A 27247-nucleotide genomic window follows, 5' to 3' on the forward strand; every position below is an offset into this window, starting at 1 on the left:
GGCCTCAGACCTGTATGCAGTACTCAATGTGTGGCCTCACTATTGCCTTGTACAAAGTCATAATCATCTCCTCATACCTGGTAGCAAAATTCCTGTATATCATTGACAAGAGCCCTTGAGCTACTCTTGCAGACTGTTCGCACTTCTCAGAAAACTTCATATCTCACTGCACAATTATCCCCATGTCTTTTTCATTCTTTACTACCCTGAGTGTAGTACCACACAGTTGATACGTTACTCTGGGGTTACTGCTACCCATATGCAGTACTTTATATTTGTCAATGTTAAACTTCAGTTGCTACCTCTCAGCCCATCTGACAAAACCCCATGAGCTGTTCTAGCGGCCTGTCTGCATTGCTCTGAAAACTTCATATCTGACAGCACAATTACCCCCAAGTCTTTTTCATTTTCCACTACACTGACTGTAGTATCACACAGTTAGTACATTATTCTGGGGTTACTGTTACCCATTTGCAGTACTTCTCATTTATCAATGTTGAACTTCAAGTGCCATTTATTAGTCCATTTGAATAATTTTTCTAGATCCCGTTGGAGCAGCATACCATTATTCCTGTCATTAATCACCCTGCTAACTTTGTACATCTGCAAACTTGGATATTAAGTTTGATATGCCTTTATTAACATCATTGCTAAATATAGAAAACAGCAATGAACGCAACACTTGAACCCTAGGTGACTCCACTAATAACATTAATCCACGAAAATTAGTGTACATTGATTACCAATAGCTGTCTTCTCCCACTCAATCATCCCTTTATCCATAGCAGCAACTTGCCGTTAATGCTACACTGCTCCAATTTGTCAACAGTCTTTTATGTTCAACAGTATCAAAAGTGTTCCTGAAATCCAAGTTTCATCCAGTTCCTTTTTGACTATATTGTAGTATCCAATCAAATTAGTCAGACAAGATTTCCCCTTAACAAACCCTTTCTGTGTCTTAACTATAACTGTAATCTTGTCTGTAATTTTGCTGAGATAAGCACATTACTTCTTTAACCAGTGACTTCAATACCTTCCTTGGAACAGAAGTTAAACTAACAGGTCTGTAATTAGTTGTGTCACTGTCTGATCCCCTTTGTGAATTGAGGGTACATTTGCACATCTCCAATTCACAGAACCTCCCCTCTCCCTCTGAATCTAAGAATGCTCTCATAATTATGACTAGGGATTTGCTTACTTCCTTTGCTGCCACCCTTAATATAATTGGATACATCATATCCACCATATGTTTAATTTCAACATTTCTCTTCCACTTTCCTCTCAGATATTACAAAATTATTTAACTTCCTGTTAGATTTTGATAAACTTCTGACATCCCCTTCCCTAAAAATATTGATCATGTTTGAATAATGCAAAATACTCATTCAGTTTGTGAGCAACCTGAGCAGATCATCAACCATTGACTCATCGATATGAACTGGACCAATTTGGTTCTCACCCTTCCTTCTTGTATTTACCTAAGTAAGGAAGACATTGCTGTTTTTCTTTGTATCCTTTGCCAAAGATTTCTCATAATCTACCTTCGCTTATCTAACCTCATTTGTGACTTTATTACAGACTAGTTTATATCTACTGTAGTCTTCTGTGTTGCCTGATAATTTATATACATCCTGTGCAGTGCCTCCATAGCCAGGTGGGCAGGAGCAGCAGTGTGTAGCACACACTTCTTGATTAGACCGGGGTTCGAGCCCATGACCACCAAATATGGAGGATGTGGAAAGGTCAGGGAATGACACCGCATTCCCTGGAGCAATATGGCCTTAGTTGCTAATGCTCCTAAAAACCAAATAACAACATCCTGTGCAGTTTTCTTCTTTGCCATGATTCTCATTAGTTCATCTGACATCTATTTAGGCCTATATTCTTGAACAGTATTTCTTAGTTGGTATGAAGAGCCTAGTAGCATCTATAATTAATTCCTTGAATGCTTCCCATTTAGAATTTGTTGGTGGTAACATCATCAGTTGGTCCCACTGTATAGAATTTAGAAACTGTCTGAAACCACTGTAGTCACCTTTATAAAAGCAAAAATCCTTCCCGGTTACCCTTGATGATAGTTACATATTTAAGTAAATCCAACATCATTACACTGTGATCACTGCCACCTAGTGGTTCTTTTACCTGCAGAGTCTTAATGAATGAATAATTACTGCTGATAATTGGATTAAGAGTACAGGTAACCCTCATATAACACGGTTATTAGGTTCCGATAAAATGTTGTGTTGTGCGAAACCGTGTTATATAGGACTAAGCAAAAGTACAAAAAAGTGGGTTCATTCCAAAAGCTAACAAAAATACACCATTCTAGATTTCATGTATCTTCTGCTCTCTTTAAAAAATCAGTAATCTGAATTTGTTTGCTTTTGCTTGATAAACCTTTGTGAATTTAATCGTATGGAACTAAGCATTTTTGAAGCTTTCTTTTGAACTTTGGGCTCCTTTCATTCAAGAATCTTCATTCAAAAAATAAGATTCTAATTGCTCGGCTAACTTTATGCCTTCCCCTATGCTTTTTAGTGTAAAATTTGGAAGAAGTTTAGAATTTTCATCTGCAATGTCATCATCTGAATTGATTTGATTTTACCTCCGATGCCATTTCCATCAAATCCGCTATGTCGGTCTCTTCTTCTGCCAATAATTTTTGAACGTCTTTAGTAATCATACCTTTTTTAATTTTTTTAGGAACATTGGCGATGAAGGCCATGTTACTCTGTGTATATTCTATAAATTGCGTGTGTCCAGAGGTCGATTTTCTGTTTTTCTGGATGAAAAACCCAAGTTTCCGGGAGAAAAACCACGCTACCCTCGCCTGAGCCTGGCTAACTCAACCATGTTATGAAAAAGACCATAAACATTCTTCCCTTCATCAACAGGATTCAAACTCAGGACTTTTCCAGCCAGTGTGGGGAGGAGGGCGATTCTATCAACTGTGCTACCCATGAGGGCTTCAGTAGTCATATTATCAAAACCTTCCCCTCCTTCCGACGTAGCAAGTTCCACTATCGCACCAATTCCCTTTTCTGCCAGTTTCACCATATTTCCTGAATTAACTGACTCTGGCCATACATTTTTCCATGCGCATTTAACGTGACGGTTTTACTTCTTTCAGTAATAAAGCTGTGATTCTGATACAGTTCACAATTGAGAAATGTTTCCATGCCTCCATTACTTCAATAAATTTGGAATTAATTTTTTCCAAAATCCATTGTAACGATTTTCTGAAGTAATGTATTTTATGGGTGGATATAATGCCTTGATCTTATAACTGAATGAAAGAAGTTGTATTAACCTAGTACAACTGTGGTGGTAGGAACATAACTTCAAAATTTTGATGACTTAAATCTTTTGGATGGCCTGGTGTGCTATCCAATAGTAATAAAACTTTGAAATCTAGATTTTTTTCACAAGTTCAATAGCACAGAACATAACACGGGAATTTCCTAACAAAATAAAATACAGGGATTTCTCAATAAGTTTTTTTTTAGACCAGCGAGTCAACAGTGGGGATTCAAAAAGAGTGGAAATGTTGAAAAATTACATCCAAGATAATAGCAGGGTTTTCCCCGCACAAAAGTTCAAAAATATCCTGTTATGCGAGGTTTACCGAAATTCTCAAACTGTATTAGAGCGAAACCGTGTTGTGCGAGGATTGCTGCACGTAATTTATCAATCAATTTAGACCGAAACCATGTTGTGGAAGTACCGTGTTATACAAGGGTTGCCTGTATTGCTATCTCTTGTTACCTCTCTAACATTCTGCTGTATAAAACAGCCATCCAAAAAAACCACAAAAGATCTTGTGTGTGAGTGACCAGCCCACAAGTTGCACTCCGTTATAAGACATTCTTATTTAATGACCCACTCTATTTCTTTGTACAGTTGTTCGTTGTGTTTCTCAGAGTCATGATGCCTATATCACAAATTCCTCCTTTCCTGATGCTTGTGTCATGCCAAACTGATGCAATATTCCATTGGCCCATGTCAATTGGATGTACTGCTGCAAATTTTATGTGCTTTTTAACTAAGCATAACACTTCTCCCCCTCTTATCCAGTCTCTTCTTTTTGTACACAGTGCAATCCCCTTATTCAAATTCTGCAACCCTTTTATCTGAATGACACCCCTTCTCTGATATTGCAACAATGTCTGAATTTGATGACTTGACCAGTACTTCAAATTCAGATATATTTACTATGCTCCTAGCATTGGTGTACATGCAGGTATACATGAATCTGTTTTTTCTCTTAGTTACCCTAACACAGCTCATATATTTACTTGTTCCATGATAACTCCCAGTAGTCCTTGAAATCCCTGTCACCTTTCTTTCTAAGGCTCATTTTAGGATTCTTATATTTTTGCCTCTCATTTGATTAAGAAATATGAGATTGATGATTTGAACAGATGAATATTGGTTGATTGCTTAATAAATGTTTAATTTTCTCAAGATAAATAACAAAGTTAGAGCTTCCCTTTCAATTGTAGAATAATATTGCTCTGCAGAATTAAGCCTTTTGCTGAGATAAGCAACAGGTTTTAGATTATTGTTGACTTTTTGATATATCACAGCTGCTACTGCTTTTCTAGAGGCATCAGTTGAGATGAAATAAGGTTTATCTAGTTGAGGATGGATTAGAACAGTGCTGTTGTCATTTTTTCTTCCAGCAACTTAGAAGCTCTATCTTGTGCTTTGACCCAAACAAATTCTACTGCTTTCCTCCTTAAATCCATGATAGGTAATATTATTTTAGACCAGTTGGGAATAAACTGATGATAGAAATTTATCACTCCGGAGAAACTCCTAGCTTGTTTAATGTTCTTGAGAGGCAAGGAGCTTATGATTGCCTCAGTATTGTTCTGAAATGGGCTTATGCCATTTTCACTCACCTGATGTCCTAAATCGTATACTTTTGTAAGAAACAAAGAACATTTTGAACATTTGAGTCTAAGGTTTGTGTGAGCTAACCTGTTGAACACTCTCCCAAAAGCCGTTTGTGTTTTTCCAAAGACTTAAAATATTCAAGTAGATTATCTTGGAAGCAGACTATTCTTTCACCAAGCAATCCTTTCATAACTCTTATTCATAAGGCACTGAAAGCTTTGAGCTCCGTGTGGCATACAATTTTAGCAATATTTGACTACAACTTACTGAAAGAAAAATATTTTTTGTCAACTTCTCTGAGGAGTACAGACAAACCCCGTATAACAAGGTACTTCTACAACATGGTTTCGTCTAACAGGATTGATAAATTGCGGTAATCCTTGCACAACACAGTTTTGCTCTAATGCAGTTTGAGAATTGCGGAAAAAATCGCATAACATGGTATTTTTGAGCTTTTGTGCTGGGAAAACCCTGCTGTTATGTTAGATGTAATTTTCAATGTTTCCATTCCTTTTAGTGAATCCCCGCTGTTGATTCTCTAGTTGTTATCGACTGTGTGATATTTTTCTAAAGCACATTTCTGGAGGTCACTACCATAAAACAATAAAAACAATTTGCAGTTTCCAGTTTATTGGTCTTTTTCTGTTAATGCAATCAATTATAAACGTGTAGTAAACTCAATCTTTTTGCATTTGCCAAAGTACCGTTAGCTGGAATTCGATAGCTGGTTTTCACGTTATTATGGTGAAATGTTTTCCCTTCCATGAAATATTCAATGATATAAAAAACAAATTTTCAAAAACTCATTACTCCGTATCTCACTTGTGCGTGCCGTGTTCTTTGTTATTAATTGCTTTTATAATGCAATCAATTATAAACGTGTAGTAAACTATCTTTTTGCATTTGCTATAGTACTGATAGCTGGAATTCTGTGGGGTTTCACGTTATTATGGTGAAATGTGTTTTCCCTTCCATGAAATATTAAATCATATAAAAAACATAAATTTTCAGAAACTCAGTACTCCGTATCTCACTTGTGCATGCCGTGTTCTTTGTTATTAATTGCTTATCATTTTTACCGTTTTAAATTTTACAACCAAAAAATGCAGTACTTTGCATTTGTCAAGGTTAAACTTCAGTTGCCACTTCTTGGCAGATGGGCTAAGAAGTGGCAACTGAAGTTTAACCTTGAAAAATGCAAAGTACTGCATATGGTTGGAAGTAACCCCAGAGAAACGTACCAACTGTGTGGTACTACACTTAAGGTGGTAGAAAATGAAAAAGACCTGGGAGTAATTGTGCAGGCAGATATGAAGTTTTCTGAGCAATGCAGACAGGCTGCCAGGGCAGGTCATGGGGTTTTGTCAGTGATATATAGGAATTTTGCTAGCAGGGAAAAGGAGGTGATTATCCCTCTGTATAAGGCAGTGGTCAGGCCACGCCTTGAGTACTGCGTACAGGTCTGGAGGCCTCATTTTAGGAAGGATGTAGATTTACTTGAGCATGTACAGAGAAGGGCAACAAGATTGGTGAGGGGAATGAAGGGATCCTCTTATCAAGAGAGGCTTAAGTTCTGCAAATTTCAGTGGCTGGAGACTAGGCACCAGCGCGGTGATCTGATTGAGGTGTATAAGGCCTTGAATGGGTTCAGCACGCTGAATTCTGATGGGATCCTTCCACTTGTTCAGATTACGAACCTAAGGGGGCATAAATTCAAATTAAGAAAGGACACATGTAGAATAGATGTGCGGAAATTTGCCTTTAGCCAGCGGGTGGTTAATTGCTGGAACAAACTTCCATCTGTCATTGTGGAAGTTGATAGGCTGAATAAATTTAAGGAGGAACTGGACAGGCATTTGGAGGGAATGGTGTGATTTTTTTTTTTTTGGCTGATGCTGCATAAGCTCATACATTTGCTTTCTTGCATCACATGCCACTACTACTACCAATAAAAAAAAAAAGTTGGTGAACAGAAATATCAGTTAGTTTGTATTTACATATTACAGTATGTATTAATTAAGCTATGCACGTAAGCATAAATTTATTTTTATTTTGCTAACTGGAAAATATTCTTCCGATTTTCACACATCATTTAACTTTGTTAATTGGTAAGGTAATAAACTTAAATTTGTGTTTTATATCTTTAAAGCTAGGGTCTACTGTATTTTGTTGGGAGATCCCTTTGTTAGGTTTTGTGCTATTGAACTTGTGCTTGTTTGAGACCATAAAAAATTGTGACTTTGAAGCATGGAGTTCGTAACTTTTAACAGAAGGTACATGAAATCGAGATGCTGCAGAAGAGATTGTGCTTAGCAGCGATGAAGAGGAAGAAAATTAAATGAACGTACATTATCTGACATATGAGTATCACAGTTTGTAAGGTAAGACGGTTTTCAGTTATTACTATTTAAGTTACTACTATTATAAAAATAAAGTTAAAATATTAAGTTATTACTACTATAAAAATTAAGTTTCTGATAGTTATAAAAAAAAAAAAAACGGTATATTTTTGTTAGTTTCTGGAACGTAAACCCCCATTTTTATATTGGTTCTTATTCCCATATAACACGATTTCACATTACATGAGATTTTGTAGAAACCAAACTACCGTGTTATATGAGGGTCACATGTATTTAGCTGTTATTTAAATTAAGCTTTGAAAGGTTTTTGTACCATGCAGACATATAAAAATTTATTCAGTATTGTTTAGTGGGAAGTCAATTGTTCTAGTGACTTCATTTAATGCTCTGAGATCGAGGACAATTGAAGATCTCCATTAGGTTAGCATTAGTAGAGGTATATGATGCAAGAAAGAAAGCAAGCTTATATAGAATCAACCAAAAAAAAAAAAAAAAAAAAAAAACTTTCCATTTCACCCATTCATTCACTCCGAAAGTTTGTCTAGTTCAGCCTTGAATTTATTTAAGCTGTCAACACACACACAATGATAGATGGAAGCTTATTCTAGCAATCAACCACCTGTTGGCCAAAGGAAAATTTCTGCACATCTATTTTACAACTGTCTTTCCTCAATTTGAATTTTACCCTTAGGTGCGAAATCTGAGCAAGAGGAAGAATCCCATCAGCATTGAGCTTGCTCAAACCATTCTAGGCCTTATACACCTCAGTCAGATCACCTCTCAGGTGCTTAGTCTGCAGAAGCTGTAATTTTCAAAACTTCAGCCTATCTTGGTAACAGCAACCCTTTATTCCACTCACTAATCTCATTGCCCTTCTCTGTACTTGGTTCTAGTAGCTCAACATCTTTCCTATAAAGTAAAGAAGTCTTTACTGTTTTTCTTTGCATCCTTTGCCAAAAATTTCTTGTACTCTGCCTTTGCTTGCCTAAATGTCTTTTGTGACTTGATTACAGACTAGCTTATATCTACCATAGGCATCTGTGTCTAGTGATAATTTTAATGCATCCCATGCATTTTTCTTCTCTGCCAGAAGTCTCATAATTTCATCTGACATCCAATTAGGCCCAAACCTTGAACAGTATTTCTTAGTTGGTATGAAAAGCCTAGTAGCTTCCAAGATTAATTCCTTGAAGGCTTCCCATTTAGAATTTGCTGTTTTAAACATCATCAGTTGATCCCACTGTATAGAATTTAAAAACTGTCTGAGATCACTGTAGTCACCTTTATGAAAACCCTTCCCTTTACCCCTGATGGTAGTTACATTTTTTAGTAAACCAATATAACAAAACCCTAACTGTGCATACCTTAAGAGTGATTTTATTTCTGTGGCCTAGGTAAAAGAGCTGAAAGCTAGGATTTATAATATTCTTGTACTTTTCAGACAAGTTAAACTTCATACAGACCTGGTTTTCCCATATGCACCTATTGTATTATACAAAAATTCATCTTTTTTGCACTTAGCTGCACACTTATATAACATCATAAAACCATTTCGACAGATGATAAAATTTGGTATAAAAAACCATGACACTATTTAATAGTACAGTATGTCAAGCTTGTCGGTAATGAGAAATTATTTTTGTTAGATGTCACTTCCTTGTACACTAATGTAAATGTAGACTACACTCTCGATGTAGTTTGGGAATTCATAAACAATGATACCATCGTGATAAATCACACTAAATTACCCAAAAAAGAAATTTTTCAATAAATGAAGCTTCTACTTGAACCAAATTATTTTGCTTTTAAAGGAACTATATACAAACAGATTTTTGGATTACCTATGGGTTTGAACCTGAGCGGTCTAATAGCAGAAATCTATCTTGCTAATTGGGCGCCTCCGTAGCCAGGTGGGAAGGAGCAGCAGTGCGTAGCACATGCTTCTTGATTAGACCGGGGTTCGAGCCCGTCACCACCAAATACGGAGGATGCGGAAAGGTCATTCAGGGAATGACCACCGCATATCCCAGAGCAATATGGCCTTAGTTGCTAATGCTCCTAAAAACCAAATAACAATAACAAACTATCTTGCTAATAGCGGGCACATACATTTAACACTGCTTCCTCCCCAGCGGCTTCAAGACCAGGTTTAGCAGAACCTTGAATCATAGACCATAGTATGAAGTATAGATCGATGTTATCAACGTGTTTTAAGATGTTTACAGATATTGATGGTTTAATATCAAAAGTAAACAATGATATTGATGGTTTAATATCAAAATTTGTTGATTATATAAAGGCATTCAGGGTAGTCATCAACTTTAATCAAGGTATGTTGTTCTAGAAAGATTTAGATCAGTGTTTCTCAACTGTTTTGAATTCGTGCCCCTTTCAACTAACTTAAAAATCTCGCCCCATCCCATCCCGCCCAATATTGTTCAAACTGTGAAAATGTATTAATTTTCATTACGGGGACTAAAAGCAAATCAAACAACTCTTGATCATCATCATCATGAACTTGGTCTGGCTTATGTCTTTTAAGACCTGTTCCCTTGTAGCTCTTGGAGGTGGTCTTGATCTCGCCATTGTTGTCTTGGTCAACCGACATCTCTCTTTCCTGTAGGTTTGTAGTTAGTCTAATTTTGGGATCCGGTCTGGGTTCATTCTTTCTACGTGGCTGATCCATTTTTCCTGATACCGTTTTATGTCATTTACTATGTTATCTATTCTTAATTTCTTGCGGATATCTATATTTCTTTGGTGATCTAGTCTTGTAAAGCCTAATAATGGTCTTAAAAATCTCATTTGTGCTGCTTCTAGTTTGTGTGCATCTTTCTTATTTATGACCCAAGTCTCACAGCTGTAGAAGAGGGCTGGTTTTGAAGTGATGTTGTGCAGTCGTAATTTTGTTTCAGTTGTCATTTGTTTTCCGAAGTGGCGTTTAATCGTTCCATTCATTTTATTATATTTTTGTAGTTTAATGTGGATGTCTTTCCCTTCATTTGATATTAAATTTCCCAAATAGGCGAAGTCAGATATTTGTTCTATTATTTTATCATCAATTTTGACTCTTTGTATGTTTTTTCCACATAATCCCATTGATTTTGTTTTTGAGGTGGAGATTTTCATCTTGTACTTTTTACCTATTTTATTAAGGTCATTTGCTGCTATCTGTAGTTCTTCTTCGGATTTTGCAATTATAACTTGATCATCAGCATATAATATAGTTTGGATTTTATTCCTGTTGTTCAACTGTATTCCATTGTTCCATTGTTAATTGTTTGTTTCCATTCTTTAAGAATTTTATTGATGTAGATATTAAATAAATTTGGTGATAGTCCACATCCTTGTTTCACTCTTTTATTGGTGTTATTTGGGTCTGATAGTTGGCCATTAGAATATTTTATACAGACTTTTGAGTTTTTATATAGGCTTTGGATCACTTTCTGGAGTTGGGTTGGAATATTTTCTTCGCGTAGAATCTGCCAAAGTTTTTCCCGGTTTACATTGTCATATGCTTTTTCATAATCAATAAAGAGCAGAAATTTGGTAGATTGAATTCTCTTCTTTTCTTCAAAATTTTCTGTAGTGAGAAAATGGCATCTATTGTGCTTCTCCCTTTTCTGAACCCACATTGTTCACCTTCTAAGAAATGTTCACTGTATTTATTAAGTTTATTCTTTAGTATATTAGAGTATAGCTTTGCAGCAATTGACAGCAGTGTTATCCCTCTGTAGTTGTTAAGTTTATTTCTGGAGCCTTTTTTTGTAAATTGATTACTATTCCTGTTTCCCAATCTTTGGGTGTCTGTTGCTTATGCCATATGATGTTAAATAATTTTAGTAGTGCATTTTTTAGTAAGGTGCTCCCATATTTAAATAGTTCTACATTCAAATTGTCTATGCCTGGGCTTTTTTGATTTTTGTAATATTAACTCTAGTTTTTCCATTGTTACATTTTCTTCATCTTTGGTTATCACAGATTCATCTTCCAATTCTCTAGTGCCTGGGTTATACCATAGTTTGGAATAGTGTTGCTTCCATTCTGCTTGGGAGATGGAGTTGGTTTTTATTTGATCATTTGTGTCTAGTTGTAATTTCAAAATTATAAAACCTCTTCTCTGTGTGCCCGTGATATCACGTTCTAAAGATTTAACAAATTTATCCCAGTCATCTCGTCGGATTCTTCTGGTTAGTTTTCTGACTTCTGCTCTAAGCTTTTTATATTTTATGTGTAGATGTAGGCTTTAGTTTGTACAAACAGTTTATAGGTCTTTTTTTTTCCCATTGATTGTTTGTTTCAATTCTTCATTCCAAGTTCTTAGCCAGTTTTTATTTTTTATACGTTTATATCCAAGACTTTCTTCAGCATTGATTTCTTCAGCTCCCAGAATTGATTTTTTCATGTTTGACCAGATTTCCTCAACATTATCACTTTCATCTGATTTGAGTTTATCTTTCAATTGACTTTCATCCAGGAATTTATGCTTTCGTCTTCCAACAAATGTATTTTTAATTTCTTAGTAGTTTTTGTTAGTATTTTCTTCTTTTTATTAAGATAATTTCTTTTTATTTTGAAAGTGCTTTCTACTAGGTAGTGATCACTGTCAATTTCACTGCCTCTGAATGCTCTAGTGTCTCTAATTTTGTCATTTAAATTTTCGTTTATGATAATATAATCTGTTATAGACCTTGTGTTTCTTGCTTCCCATGTGAATATATGGATATTCTTGTGTCTGAAAAAAGTATTTGTAATTTTAAGTTTATTAAAAATGCAGAAGTCTATCAGGCATCTTCCATTATTGTTGACCCCGGTTTCGCCTTCTGATCCTATACATTTTCTACCGATTGAGCACCAACCCTTGCATTAAAATCTCCTGCAAGTATGAGATACTCTTTTTTGTTAGTTTGGTCTGTGATCAGTTGTAATTCGTCATAAAATTCTGTGGTTTCATCAATGTTGCCTTCTACTGCTGCGCAGATGCCAATGATTGTTACTGTATAAGATAGAATTTTTAGTGTTAATTTCAATATTCTGGGTGATAACCAAGAGTAGTCTAGTATTTTGTTTTCCCATTCTTTCTTTATTATAACAGCAACTCCCGATGATGCCCACATTTCACTTGGTACGCCGGAGTATATCATTATGAAGTTACCTATTTCTTTGGATCCTTTGTTCTTTTTTGTTTCGGTAATGACTGCTATGTCAATATTTCTATTTTTTAGTTCCATGGTCATTTCATCTAATTTGTGATTTATTCCCCTAACATTCCAAGTTGCTACTTTAAGTTCCTTAATTGTAGTCCTATATCCATTGCCTAAGTCGTTACCCTTGAGATCTGTCCAGTTTTTTCCCTTGAGCTTATTTCGAGTATTTAGAATGTCCCCCGGATAGGTTACCAGCCTTTTGCGGGGTAAGTCTAGTGGTGGGGCTGCCACCTTATAGCCTCTAGACAGACTTCAGGTGCAGCATTTCCTCTGTATGTGATGGGACAGTTATACCGCTGTGACTCGGTTGCCAGAGCCTCGTCTGTGGAAACGGGTCAGTTCGCCCCAAGAAGGTGAGGTTGACATTTGGGTAGGAGAGGTTATGGAATGCACATCACCACCCCTTGAACACACCCAAAAAAAACCCAAAAACTCTTAATATAGAAAATTATTAAATATGTTGGCGAAGGTAAAGAAAGCCAACACAAGAATGACGAGAAATTTGGATAACTTATGTGGAAAATTAGTTTCCTGATAGCTCTAGCGCTGCTCGCTTGGTAAACAGATGGTAGGTGCTATCGGTGTGGAGCAAACTCGAGAATGATATATTGATTGACAGGTAGGCACGGCAAACGATGTGCTGATTGGTGTGAACACAACACACGATAACATCGGTTTAGTACACTTTAGTAGCACTCAGAAGCACTAATAGAAACTTGCCGTAATGAACGCTTTCCATAATGGTGAAAAGAGGTCAGGTTACCTCCACTTGAATCCCACGGGAGCTTGAACTCCTCCTGAAGTGAGGGGTAACCTAACCTTTTTTCTTTAGAATCACAGTCATATTTAGAAATACATTCATAAAAAAATAAATTTTTTTATGACTGTATTTTTATTTTCTTGTTCAATAATATGCCCTAATGGTGAAAAAAAGCCAGGTTACCTCCACTTGAATCCCATGGGAGCTTGAACCCCCCCCCCCAAAAAATCCCATGGGAGCTTGAACCCCTCCTTGAACCCGTAATAAATTTTGTTAATAAATAATAAATTGTTTATTAACAAAATATTAAATTTTTATTACTATACTTTTATTTTTAAAGACACTCTTGCGGACACAATATCATAACCTCAATCAAAACCTCAATAGCTATTCACTATATATATATGTATATGCTTTAAAGGAAGCAGCAGTTTAAGATATTATTAATATCTTTATAATCTTTATATATATATATATATATATATATATATATATATATATCTGTATTACAGGAAGTAACAGTTTAAAATGTTATTAATAAAAAGAATAATAATTATTATGGATTATGGACCTGGGATGCTGCTATATGCAGAAAGTACCCAATGACCATAATGGCTACATAAGTTAGTATTCGTGAAGGGCAATGTGCTAACTTTACATTACTAGTAACACTAGTTATAGAGAACAAAGGGCGAACAGAACAGTGATTGCTATCACGGTGAACAAATAAGGGAGCTGAGATAATAGTAAGAATTAATAAAATAAAAATATATAAGAATAAAAATATTAATAATAATAAGAATAACTTAGTGCTGTTGGTCCTGTGATCTCTGGGACTTTTTCAGGGACCAGCCGCCTAAATCAAAGGAGGAAACGGCAATAAGTGGGTATTGCCCCTGTTTCTGACATGAAATATATATATACCACAGGTGGTACAGGTGAAATTGTTTTAAGTAGATTTATATAAGTTTAGGTAGGTTTATATAAGTTAAGGTCAGGTTAAATAAAGTCAGATTTAATAAGTTAAAATAAAATAAAATCAGTTTAAGTAAGTTAAAGTCAGATAAAATAAATAAATGTTTAAAGTTAATTTTGATGGTGATAGTGCTGTGCATATATTACATGGCTGATCCAAAAGAGGCTGGAAGTAAAGATTAAAATAATAACCAGAATCTAAAATTAAAATAATATAAAATGAAATAAAATAATAACCAGAGTAAAAATAATACCCAGAATAAAAAGAATGAAAAGCAAGAGATGGGGTAAGTTACATGGGGTCGTAGCGATCTGTGCAGTTGTGGAGAAATAAATGTTTAGTCTGAAGGTGTGCTGCAGTGTATGGTATGTGCTAGTGACCCCTGGTGTACGGAATCGGGAAAGTCTTTAACTTTAAAAAAATAAATATAAATTAATTAATTAATTATGTTGGGCTGGTTAACCCATGTATTACAGGTTGGGAGTTGTATACAAATAAATAAAATAGTTTGATAAGTAGTATAAATCAAATTAACTGATAAATAGGTAGGGTTTAAATTAATTTAACCAAATATGTTATAAGTTTAAAGATAGGGTTAATGATAAATAGGTAAGGTTAATAGACTGAAGGAATAACTGACTGGAAAAGTAGCGGAATATAGTCGCTGAACTTTATAGGTGAGGAAAGTGTTTTAAAGTAAGAAAGCAGCATCTCGGGTATTGCATTCGGTAAACTAATGGCTCACAAGAAATAAAAATGTAGGGAGTAGGAAAGCGTAAAGAGTACTGAAGGAGGTAAAAAGATGGGGCTAGGGCAGTTCGGGGTTGCTATACCTGTTCCTATAGTAGGACCCTGAACATCTTCTGTGAGCATCCTTCAGGAGTTTGTGTGGTATTTATAAAAAATATAAAAGCAGATAAATAAAATAATATATGAAAGGTAAAAGAATACTCCTAAAGATAGCCAAATGGGGGGGAGGGGTACAAGTTTTCTATGCTGTAAGACCTCAAAGAGGCTGGGAGTATTAACTGTACATATGTACAAGCCTAGCAATTATGGAATATCAGTTAGCCATGATGTTATCGATATCTATGGTACATGTGATCAATTTTTTTATATATAATTATACTGAGAGTTTTTTTGAAGTGGTAATTTGAGTAGGCTGCCGGAAACTGGTTGTTTAGAAGTTTGTTGTAAAGGTTTCTGATGTTACTCACTGTCAGTTGTTTGTTATTGCATATCGTGGCTATTCTGATGATTTGTGATAAGATGATGTTGGCATGCACTTTCTTGGATATATTCGAATGCCAGTGCATGTAGCTGAAGATATTAAAGTTAAAGGCGCATTGCTTATTATATATATTGATGGTGGGGTAGGATTTGTTGAGGTCTATATCCAAATCCAGGTAGTTAGCAGATTTGTTGTTATCATTTGTTTTTTCTAGTGCGAGCTCCATCGGGTATATATGTGTGTGGCCTTGTATGAAGTTGGGGCAATTTGCTACGAATAAATCATCAATATATCTGAATATGACGATATCAGGAGGTAATGATGTTTCGTACCAGTATAAATAAAGGTTGGCAATGATGCAGCTTGCTGGGCTGCCCATGGGGGTACCTGTGGTTTGCTGGTAAACTGCTTTTCCATCGAAAATGTAGTTGTTAGAGATGCATAAATTGAGCAGATTCTTCCAATGTATAGGTTTGCAGTGTATATTGTGTTTGTATATATTATACAGGTTGTTTAAGGCGATCTTCAAATTGGTTTGGTCTATTCTAGTAAATAGGCTGTTGAAGTCGAAGATTTGTATATGGAATATATTGTTAGTGTATAAGGCATTTATAATAGGGGTATTGTTATTGATTATCTTACTGTTGGGTAAGATGTTAATGATAGGTTTCAGTAGTTGCTCTAAGGTTTTTCCATGTTTGTATGCATAGCTGTTCTTGCAAGAGGTAATGAATCTGAAGCCTATAGGGTTCTTATGGAACTTTGGTATTCAGTATAGGTATGGAAAACTGTAATTATTAATACTGAGTTTTAGTTTTTTTTGTGATGGCTAATAGCTTTTTGGTTATGATGTTGCTATTGTTTGTTACGGGCTCGTATGTGTTACTAGAATTGAGTTCGTTATTTAAAGTGTGAAAGTAAAATGCTTTACATATGACGGCATAGACAAAGCCGCTTATAAAAGCGGCTTTGTCTACAGGGGTGATAATAAATTGGCCATGTATCTCTGATCACTGTTTTTTAATTGTGGCGATGTTGCAGTTGATAGTGGTTAGTGGGGCTCCGTGGGGAGGTAAGGTTTTCTAATTATTTATTAGATTTAATAATACAGTGTTTATCCACATGCAGAAAGCTTCAATGGGTGTGTTATTTTTATAGGCAAGCATGAAGCAGTAGTTGAGGAGGTCATAATATAAGTGTTTTTTTGAATGTAGTTAGGCTGGTTTTTTTAAACAACCTGAATTTGTATCCATAGGAAAGAATGTTTCTCAGTTCCTGGTATGGTATAATCTCCAGGTTACCAGTTATAATATGCCTGTGGTGGGGATTAACATACTGCTGTATTTCTGCCTTGTGGCAAATGCATGTGTCAATGTCTAATTTTACTTTGTCCATGTTAGTAGCAAGGGATTTGTAATTGCAGGCAAGAAGGCTGAAAGGTTTATCATATCTGTATCTGGCTTTTATTTGGATGTTTTGGCAACTCACTGGGAGTAGATCAGTGTGTGAATTAATACATCGGTTTATGTTGATATGATCCATAGCGGTGTTCTGAAATTTTAATATAATGGTAGAATCCTCCTTATTAATATTATTATTTGTGGATTTACAGATGTCAGATAGCAGATGGAATAGGTGTCTGTTGTTGAATTTGAAACTATTGACGAATTTAAATAGTGCCTTTAATATGCTGTGTTTTGTACTGAAGAGCAGGTTATGTAACTGCTGCACTTCTATGTCATTATTGGTCCAAGTGGTTACAATCTGGGTAAAGCTACTTAGTTTGTGGTTGTTAGAATTATGATTTCTTGACTTGCATTTTTTTATGTGGTCATGGCTTGCTTGTACATTTGACCATTTGAAATTTATCATAAATACAGAGTTTTTCTGTAGAGCTGGTAATGATACTATGGCTAAATTTGTTATTTAGTCCATAAGGGTACAGTGTTTTAAGTTTTAGCATAAACATTTCTTCCTGTCTGTTTCGCAAAGCGGGGTCAGGTGTATGGGCTAAGATTGAGATGTAGATATTAGAGAAGCAATGTTTCTGGAAATGTTTATATTCTATTTTGTATTCTTGTTTGCCCGGGTTTTTTCTGTTTTTGTAGTTATGAAGGTTAAGCCTTAGATGCTATTTGTTATTTCGTTTTTAGGAGCATTAGCAACTAGGCCGTATTGCTCCGGGGATATGCGATGGTCATTCCCTGACCTTTCCGCATCCTCCGTATTTGGTGGTGACGGGCTCAAACCCCGGTCTAATCAAGAAGCAGTGTGCTACACACTGCTGCTCCTTTCCACCTGGCTACGGAGGTGCCCTTAGATGCAGTTTGTTGCCGGTTTGTCTAACGTATTTTGCATTACATGTACGGTGATGAGGTATATCACATTGCTATTCTTTCAGAAAATGGGTTCATTGTTATTGTGGGTAATATGATTTGTGTGCATGTATGGGTAGATAAGGCAGTTACATTTGTTGAATTTGGTGGAATGGGAATCTGTTATCCCGGTGTTGGCTAGGCTGGGAGCATTTGATGCTGGTTGCTCTGCGAGGTGTGTGTGTGATATGTGTATGTTTAGGAATAGTAGAGTGTAACGAGGAGCCATACAGAGCATAGGCTCCTGGGGTCCAGTTTATTCTACTCTGCCCGTGTAGCATGTTAGGTAATTTTTGTCTATCCATGTAAAAGTTCCATGTACATAATAAATAAATAAATAAATACACAAAGTGAACATAAAATGTTCACTCTATATAACATCAAAAGATAACATAAAAAGAACTTTATGTAACATATAAAGCTCACTTTATGGAACATAAAAAGAACATAAAATACATAAAGTTAACACAGTAGCAAGTCGAACAACTCGATAAATAAGGTAAAAATAAAATGAAAAATCAAACATTAAGTTTCAAATTACCTTATTTCCTCATGTATAAGATGCTCCCATGTATAAGATGCACCTTAATTTTGGGGCCCAAAATTTGAAAAAAAAATGTATTACATAAAGTTATTGAACTCAAGTTTTATTCATCATAAAATTCATGGGCGCCTCCATAGCCAGGTGGGCAGGAGCAGCAGTGTGTAGCACACGCTTCTCGATTAGACCGGGGTTCGAGCCCGTGACCACCAAATATGGATGATGCAGAAAGGTCAGGGTATGACCACCGCATATCCTCGGAGTAATATGGCCTTAGTTGCTAATGCTCCTAAAAACCAAATAACAAACAAACAAACATAAAATTCATACAACTCCTCATCACTATTAAAACTCCCATCCATTAGCTTGTCCTCATCTGTGTCTGATGACGAATCACTGTCTTCATATATTGCCTCATCCTCAGTTCCATCTATGGAATTTCAAATGCCACACTTCTTAAATGACTTGACAACGATCTCAATCTTGATATTATCCCAGGATCTTTTCACTCAGGTACAAACTTCGCCTATAGTTGGTTTCTTCACTCTTCCTGCTGGTGTCAAATTGTCCCCAGACGACTTCATCCATTGGTTCCATTCGTCTCTCACGGCAGCTTTGAAGGGTTTGTTAATGCTGACATCAAGTGGTTGGAGCTGGGATGTCAAGCCTCCAGGTATGACGGCAAGTTTTGTTTTTTGCTCTGCAGCAATCTTCTTTGTGTTTTTTGTTATGTGTGCCTTGAACTGAACAAGCACCAATAGGGCAGTGCCTCTGTAGCCAGGTGGGTAGGAGCAGCAGTGCATAGCACACGCTTCTTGATTAGACCGGGGTTCGAGCCCGTCACCTCCAAATATGGAGGATGCGGAAAGGTCAGGGAATGACCACCGCATATCCCATAGCAATATGGCCTTAGTTGCTAATGCTCCTAAAAACCAAATAACAAACAAAACAAACAAACAAACAAACAACAACCAATAGGGCAGGTTTGCGTAAGAGCCCATTTGGTATCCTGCTCCAAACTTTCTCAAACCAAATCTTCATCCCATCCTGATCCATCCAAACCTTGTCATGAACGTGGACAATCACTCCTCGAGGAATGTCTTCTTTTGGCATTGTTTTACGTTTGAAAATCAGCATAGGAGGCAGCTTGGTTCCGTCGGCACAGCAAGCTAGAACAACTGTATAATGGCTCTTTTCATGTCCATTGTCTTCACAGTTATAGTTTTCACCCCTTTCTTATCAACAGTTCTGTTACTTAGGATATCAAATTGAAGGGGGACTTCGTCCATATTTGCAATCAGTCCCAATTCAAACTGATGTGTCTTCCGACATTGAATGACAAAACGATGAAATTCAAGGACCTTCTGCTCATAGCTTTCATGCATCTTTTGGGCAAGTCTGGTGCATGTACGCATGCTTAGTCCATTCCGTTTCATGAACCTGAAGCACCAATTGTGTTCTCCTTTGAAATCAGTAACTTCTTTTTCATCAGCAATTCTTCTTTCCTCATGCTGAACCGTCTTTTTGGATACAGGAATTCCAATTGCCCTTTGTTCTTCAATCCACATCTTCAAATCCCTCTCTAAATCAGGCCATTTTGTTGACTTGCCTCTCATGGCCTTCTTCTTCTGCTGTGGCGTTTTCAGTAGGGTTTCTTCTTCCCGTAGCCAGTCTCAGATTGTTTTGTCAGTTGGAGGAGGACCAAACTTACGTTCATCAGCATGATTTCCATTCACTTTTGCAAACTGGATCACTTTTAACTTGAATTCAGCACTGTACGAAAATCTTTTCTGAGCCATTTCTGGGCAAAACGTAGCAAAACATAACCTAATATACTGGTAACAAGTGCGAAACAATGAGCGCAAAGACAACAAGCGCGAAAAGCGGGAAATGCAAAGTAAAAAAAACTACAACCACTGTATAAGAAGCACCCAATTTTTAGACCCCAAATTTTTCAAAAAAAGGTGCATCTTATACATGGAGAAATACGGTAAATTAAGGAAATATAAGCCTATAGAGCAAGGTTCCTGATATGAAGAAATCAGGTTAAAGAGGCAATGGTGCCAATATAAAGAAGTGTGATGGGTTGATTTCAAGAGGGAAAATATAAGATAATGTGGCGAATATAACAATATGAAGTAGGAAATGTAGGCTAATAAGGCAAAGCTATTGATAAGAAGAAATATAGGCTAATAAGGCAAAGCTATTGATAAGAAGAAATATAGGCTAATAAGGCAAGGCTACTGATATAAAGAGGTGCGAATCAATCTGTAAACCGTAATTACAGCGTGTAGTTCCATTGCCTGTACTATGGAAAATAGAAAGCCATTCCTGGTAGTGTAAGCAAGACTAGGACATGGGAAAAGGATGTGATTGTCTCTTTGTATAAGGCAATGGTCAGGCCATGCCTTGAGTACTGCATACAGGTCTGGAGGCCTCATTTTAGGAAGGATGTAGATTTGCTTGAGCGTGTACAGAGAAGGGCGACAAGATTGGTGAGGGGAATGAAGGGATCCTCTTACCAAGAGAGGCTTAAGTTCTGCAAATTGCAGTGGCTGGAGACTAGGCACCTGCGCGGTGATCTGATTGAGGTGTAAAAAAGTAAAGTGTTGCCATTATCAACCCACTGCAGGATGGAAGCCTCCTCAACAATTCATGTTGAGGGAAATGGACCATAATCTGCCACGCTGGTCCAATGCGGGTTGGCAGATCGACCGTATTCAGCAGTCAGGGGCTTGAACCCCAGTCTACTCAAAGAGCGTGTGCTACTGCACTCCCGCTCCTGCCCACCTTGAGGTGTATAAGGCCTTAAATGGGTTGAGCACGCTGAATTCTGGTGGGATCCTTCCACTTCCATTTATGTCCCCTTAGTGGGATCCTTCCACTAAGGGGACATAAATTCAAATTAAGAAAAAACAGATGTAGAATAGATGTGTGGAAATTGGTCTTTAGCCAGTGGGTGGTTAATTGCTGGAACAAACTTCCATCTGTCATTGTGGAAGTTGATAGGTTAAATAAATTTAAGGAGGAACTGGACAGGCAAAAAAAAGAAAGAAAATCGTGTGATTTTCTTTCTTTTTTTTTTTTTTTTGGCTGATGCTGCATAAGCTCATACACGCTTTCTTGCATCACATGCCACTACTACTATGACTTGTATCTAACATGTATTACAGGAAGTAACAGTTTAAAATGTTATTAATTCTTACTATTATCTCAGCGCCCTTATTTGTTTACCGTGATAGTGATCACCGTTCCGTTCGACCTTTATTCTCATATATATATATATATATATATATAAAGAATGTTTCTTTCTTTTCCTATTATTTCCTAAACTAATGTTTAAGGGCAAAATATAAGGAAATCTTTTCTATTATTTCCTAATTTACCATTTAAGGTCAGATTGCAAAATATAATGAAAAATAAAGAAACCATTTTCCTTTTTTCGTAACCAAACCTAAATCAACAATATAGTAAAAACACTCATGAACTCCAAAAGTCCACTTTTAATAATTTGAAAAAAACATAATGAAGAACATAAAATGAACGGAATGAAACTTTTATTAATTTAGTTTTCATCAAAAAATCAACCAGCATTTTATTTTTCTTACAAATTTCTTCCATGTTTAAAAGATTCATCGTTGCTATTACCTGTTTACGGTTCATCACAAAACTATTATGCACCGTTCTTTACTCATAAATACACATAATGCCACTCAATGACTTCACAGTAGCTTGTTGTTTGTCACGCTCAACACCAATCATTTCATCGTTTGCCACGCCTACCTGTCAATCAACCCCAGGGGCTCACATCTGGTGAGTATGGGTTTGGCACACCCAGGGTCCTGAGCTGGATATCATCATTCTTCCCTTTCTTGGTGATTCCCTTTTACTTCTCTCTCTCTCTCTCTCTCTCTCAGGGTAACTGGGGAATTTTTTTTTTTTTTTTTTTTGGCTGGTGCAGCATAAGCCTAAGGCTTCATTGCACCATATAGCTAATAATAATAATAATATATCCTTCTCGAATTTGGCTTCAGACCGATAGCACCTACTGTCTGTTTACCGAGCAAGCAGCGCTAGAGTCCGGTGTTGGGGAAACAAATTTTCTTGTGTAAGTTATCCGACATTTCTCGTCGTTCTTGTGTTGGTTTTCTTTACCTTAGCCAATATGTCATTTCATATTTAATATAGAAAATTAGACTACGTACAAGTTATTGCAAATGCATCATATTAGTACTCAGCTAAACTCTGAATTAGCAAATTTTTTGCAAAGGCAATATCGTTTAAGTTATCTCATATTGTGAATACCTTCACAGCGAGTTGCCATGATATTGCACTACTTCAAATAAGTAATGCTTCACCAAAAGGAGAAGATTGTTGTTATTTATTCTCAGCAGATACCACCACCCAGAATGCAACGTTTCAGGGCTATTTGGCCCTTCTTCGGTGGGTGGGTAGGTACCCTAGCATTCTCTTGCAGCCTGAAGCATAAGCCCTTAATGCATTTTAGTTTTATAGAAAATTATTAAATATGTTATTTCATATTTAAATATTCCAAACATACATATTGTTATTAATGTGAGCAATGGGCATGCTTGTTTGCGATATGCTATTCTACATTGGATGCTGTTGAAGATAAAGCACAATATAGGTCACTTTCAGTGCCAAGTTTGTTGCGCTGCTTTGTGTTTATAGTCAGAAGTGCAGAAAAACCAGCTTCACATGCAAAGCCTGTTTACTTGTTTTGTTGTAGATAGGGAGATCCCAAAAATTCTCCATTGCATTTTTTTTTGTTATCTTTGGCATCTGAATCGAACCTGAGTTCCAAAAACTCCTTCCAGATATCTTCTGGCAGAGGTTGAACATCAGTGAGAAAATGATTCCTCAGAAGTTTCAAAATAGAATTTTCAGTAATCATGATATCAGGAAAATATCATCTGAATTTCTTCTGAAGACAAACTAAGTGGATTTAATTTTTCTTTGAAATCATTTTCAAGTAACTTGCCTTTGAGAGTTTCATAAAGTTGAGAAAACAAAGCGACATTTTTAGCATCAACGTGCTGAATCCATAATTAAATTTTGCAATAAATGTCTGCAATACCATCAAAATCAGCCATGATGGTGGTATTTGTCTTTGCCTTGTTAACAAAGACATTTGCTTTTCCTTGAAAACAGCAGAGATATTCCAAAAGTAGGGTGATTGCTTCTTTCAGCTCATAAACCAAGCATATTTCCTTTGATAACCAATGAACCTGAGTATAGAACAGAAGAGCTTTGTGGTTTGCATTCAGATCTTTACAAAACACAAAGAAAATCTTGAGTTTAATTCACTTTTTTTCACATAATTCACTTCTTTGATGCAGAGGTTGAGATCTTCACACATATTGCTGGGCAGAGTTTTAGAAACCAATACTTGATGGTGAATGATGCAGTGCGTCCAGAAAACAGATGAGTTTTTCTCTAATTTTTGCCAAAAACCCTGATCATGAGCTTAGCATTATACTGGTGCCCCATCAGTGCACACTCCACTCAATTTTTCCCAATAAGCTTATTTGTTTTGAAGAATTTTGAAATAGCTTCAAAGATATCATCAGCTTTAATGGTGGTTTCCAAGGTACGAGAAAATAACATTTCTTCTTCCACAGTATTGTGAGTTACATGTCATGCATAACATATAAGTGTGCATATCCACCTTGATAGATTCCTCATAGCTAATAGCAAGAAAAGGTGATGATTTGATCTTTTGCAGAATTTGAAGTTTGTAATCCCAGATAATTCATCAATTAAGTGCATAACTGTAGAATCAGACAGGGAAATACTATGATCTTTAGCGTTTCTCACCAACCATTGAAGTAAAAACGAAAACCAAATCTTAAAAAGCTTTATATTTAAATTTACAGTAGATCAAACAAAATAAATGTGATTATACAAATAAAATGTTACTGATAACAAAATACTGAATTAAGATAGAATAAAACAAATGTAGTTTACAGTGAATGTACAAATAAAATGATAATAAAATACTGAATTAAAATGCAATAAAATATACTAGATTAAAAGCACTAAAATAACTGAAGCTTTCAAAGGCTTCTACCTTCTTTCTCAACAGTGCACTTCTATTCTGCGGTGCCTCATTAAATACCAGCAGGTTCACGGTGCATCTCACTTAAACGTGTACTGTTCCTGTACATGTTGGAACTGGAAGCGGCTCGGGAGCGTTCCAGGCGAAAACGTTCATCCCCTCCAAGGATTACCGCCTCAAAGAGGGGATGAATGCGTGTACCCCTGTCTCTATTTATATTATTCCCAATAGAACTAATTCTTAGGCTCTCGAGCCACTTGCGGTCCCAAAATCTATGCGCCCGATCAGTGATGACTGCTTCGTCCGGGGAGATATGATGTTGCTTCTCCCAAAAATGTTCAGCTACGGCAGATTTACCATAATCCGCATTTCTTATCGCGTTTGTGTGCTCCCCCAGACGATCTTTGAGGCATCGTCTGGGGGAGCACACAAATGTGATAAGAAATGCGGATTATGGTAAATCTGCTGTAGCTGAACATTTTTGGGAGAAGCAACATCATATCTCCCCGGACGAAGCAGTCATCACTGATCGGGCGCATAGATTTTGGGACCGCAAGTGGCTCGAGAGCCTAAGAATTAGTTCTATTGGGAATAATATAAATAGAGACAGGGGTACACGCATTCATCCCCTCTTTGAGGCGGTAATCCTTGGAGGGGATGAACATTTTCGCCTGGAACGCTCCCGAGCCGCTTCCAGTTCCAACATGTACAGGAACAGTACACGTTTAAGTGAGATGCACCGTGAACCTGCTGATATTTAATGAGGCACCGCAGAATAGAAGTGCACTGTTGAGAAAGAAGGTAGAAGCCTTTGAAAGCTTCAGTTATTTTAGTGCTTTTAATCTAGTATATTTTATTGCATTTTAATTCAGTATTTTATTATCATTTTGTTTGTACATTCACTGTAAACTACATTTGTTTTATTCTATCTTAATTCAGTATTTTGTTATCAGTAACATTTTATTTGTATAATCACATTTATTTTGTTTGATCTACTGTAAATTTAAATATAAAGCTTTTTAAGATTTTGGTTTTCGTTTTTACTTCAATGGTTGGTGAGAAATGCTAAAAATCATAGTATGAATATACCCAACCCCAGAGGCCTATTTGAAGGACAGGGAAATAGTCTGTATTTTTTTCTCAATTTCTTCTCCAGGTAAAATTTTGGCACAGAATCAAGACTTTATGAGAGTTTCTCCAGTGGTATGAGGTTTCTTTTGCTTTACAATTAAAAATTCTATTTCATTCGAAGCTATTTCACAGCCTTCGTGGATTCCTGAAAGTTTGTTTCGGTACCATCCAATCTCATATGCTGCAGGGAATCTCCCTTGGCAGAAAAGTACTCTGCCAATTTTTTTTTTTTTTTTTTAGCTAGATTTGGGTTGTTTTAATTCAAATGTTGTTTCATTTGGGAGGGTCACATGGCATTGTCGCTCAGCATTTTTAGGCATACAGTGCATTGTGGAATTTGCAGCCCATCTTTTGCAATATATGTAAAACCATACTTGATATAAACACATCAAAATTTCATTTTTTTTCCGCACCAGAAAGCAAGTAACTAGTATTCTTGCAAATATCAGAATGCAATTGTTGTAACTAGTATTATTGTATGTCATACCTTGTACATTGGTGTTATTATAGCACATGTGCAGAGTAATGAAACAAGCTTGTTTCACAGTGCATTACTGCATTACAGATGATTTCATTAAAACTGTTATTATTTCCATAAAGATAACTTTTAGTATATATATAAAAAAAATAATATTATAAAAATTAAAAATAAATATTTTTTATGATGTTGATTATATGCTTTTTTCTACAAATGCATCCTTTTGAGAATCTAGAATCTAAGAGATTCACTGATCTAGAATGATTGAGAATGACTGATCTAGATTAATTATTCAGTTGGTCAGAAAAGTGGCTTCAGTTTACTAAAGCTGATAAATACAAAGTTTTGCATCTGAGGATAACTTATCTATGCAGTAGTGATCTGAAGGTAGTAGGAGACAAAAAAGGGCCTAGGAGTTATGATTCTATTTTAGTTTTCACAGTGTTGGGAATAGGCAGACAGGAATAGCCCATGTAAGTAGGAACTTCACCATTAGGAACAAAGAGATGATTTCACCTTTGAAAAGTATTAGTTAGACACATCTGGAGTAGTGTTTAGAGGTTTTAGGCTTGCACCTTAAAAAAGACACTGATTCCCTGAAAGTCAAGGAAGAGCAACAAGATTAATCAGGATGTAAGGGGTGCAATACTATTGTAGACAAGCTGTACTTCTGTAGTTTGCATAGCATGAAGACTGGCTCTATAAGGTGACTTGATTTACCTCACTGTATAGGCAGCTCTTGAAGGTTTGAATCAGTCGAATGCTGAGATTATGTTTTTAATTTTTGGAAGAGACAAGGATAAGGAAGCATATTTTTAAATTTAATGAGGCTAAATTTTGACTGAATACCAAGAAATTTTCTTTCTGTCCATTGTTCAAAGTGAATAATGATTGAAAGATTTTCATGTTGACATCTTTTCTGAATGTGTATTATCATATTATGATAAAAATGAAATAAGTTAAACACTGTTATATGTTGCATGGTTTTTAATCATCTTATACATTTAAATGAATACTATTTTTACACAGTTTATTATTTGATAGGTGACCTTTCAAATGAAGAAGAAGTTTTGCAGTGGCTTATTGCACAGCAAAGTACAGATGAAATTGAGGATGTTTCTTACAAGGTTTTGGAACAGATGCTAGCAAAATCTGAATTTCTAGCTGTGTTATTCTGTAATTTCAAGAATTTTTCAAATATTTTAATAAT

General features: G+C 36.1%; 1 protein-coding gene across 1 annotated transcript in view; it reads left to right on the top strand.

Moving 5' to 3' along the window:
• The window catches only part of LOC150081560 (uncharacterized), a 710435-nt gene that overhangs the window by 260118 nt on the left and 423070 nt on the right, over positions 1-27247 (top strand). Inside the window, exon 11 of the mRNA XM_090380128.1 lies at positions 27082-27213. Coding sequence (XP_090236254.1) covers positions 27082-27213 — 132 coding nt within the window. The remainder of the gene's footprint in view (positions 1-27081; positions 27214-27247) is intronic.

The sequence above is a fragment of the Mastigoproctus giganteus genome, chromosome 8 (assembly GCF_048544385.1).
Source record: "Mastigoproctus giganteus isolate SK-2022 chromosome 8, ASM4854438v1, whole genome shotgun sequence".
NCBI classification, from domain to species: Eukaryota; Metazoa; Arthropoda; class Arachnida; order Uropygi; family Thelyphonidae; genus Mastigoproctus; species Mastigoproctus giganteus.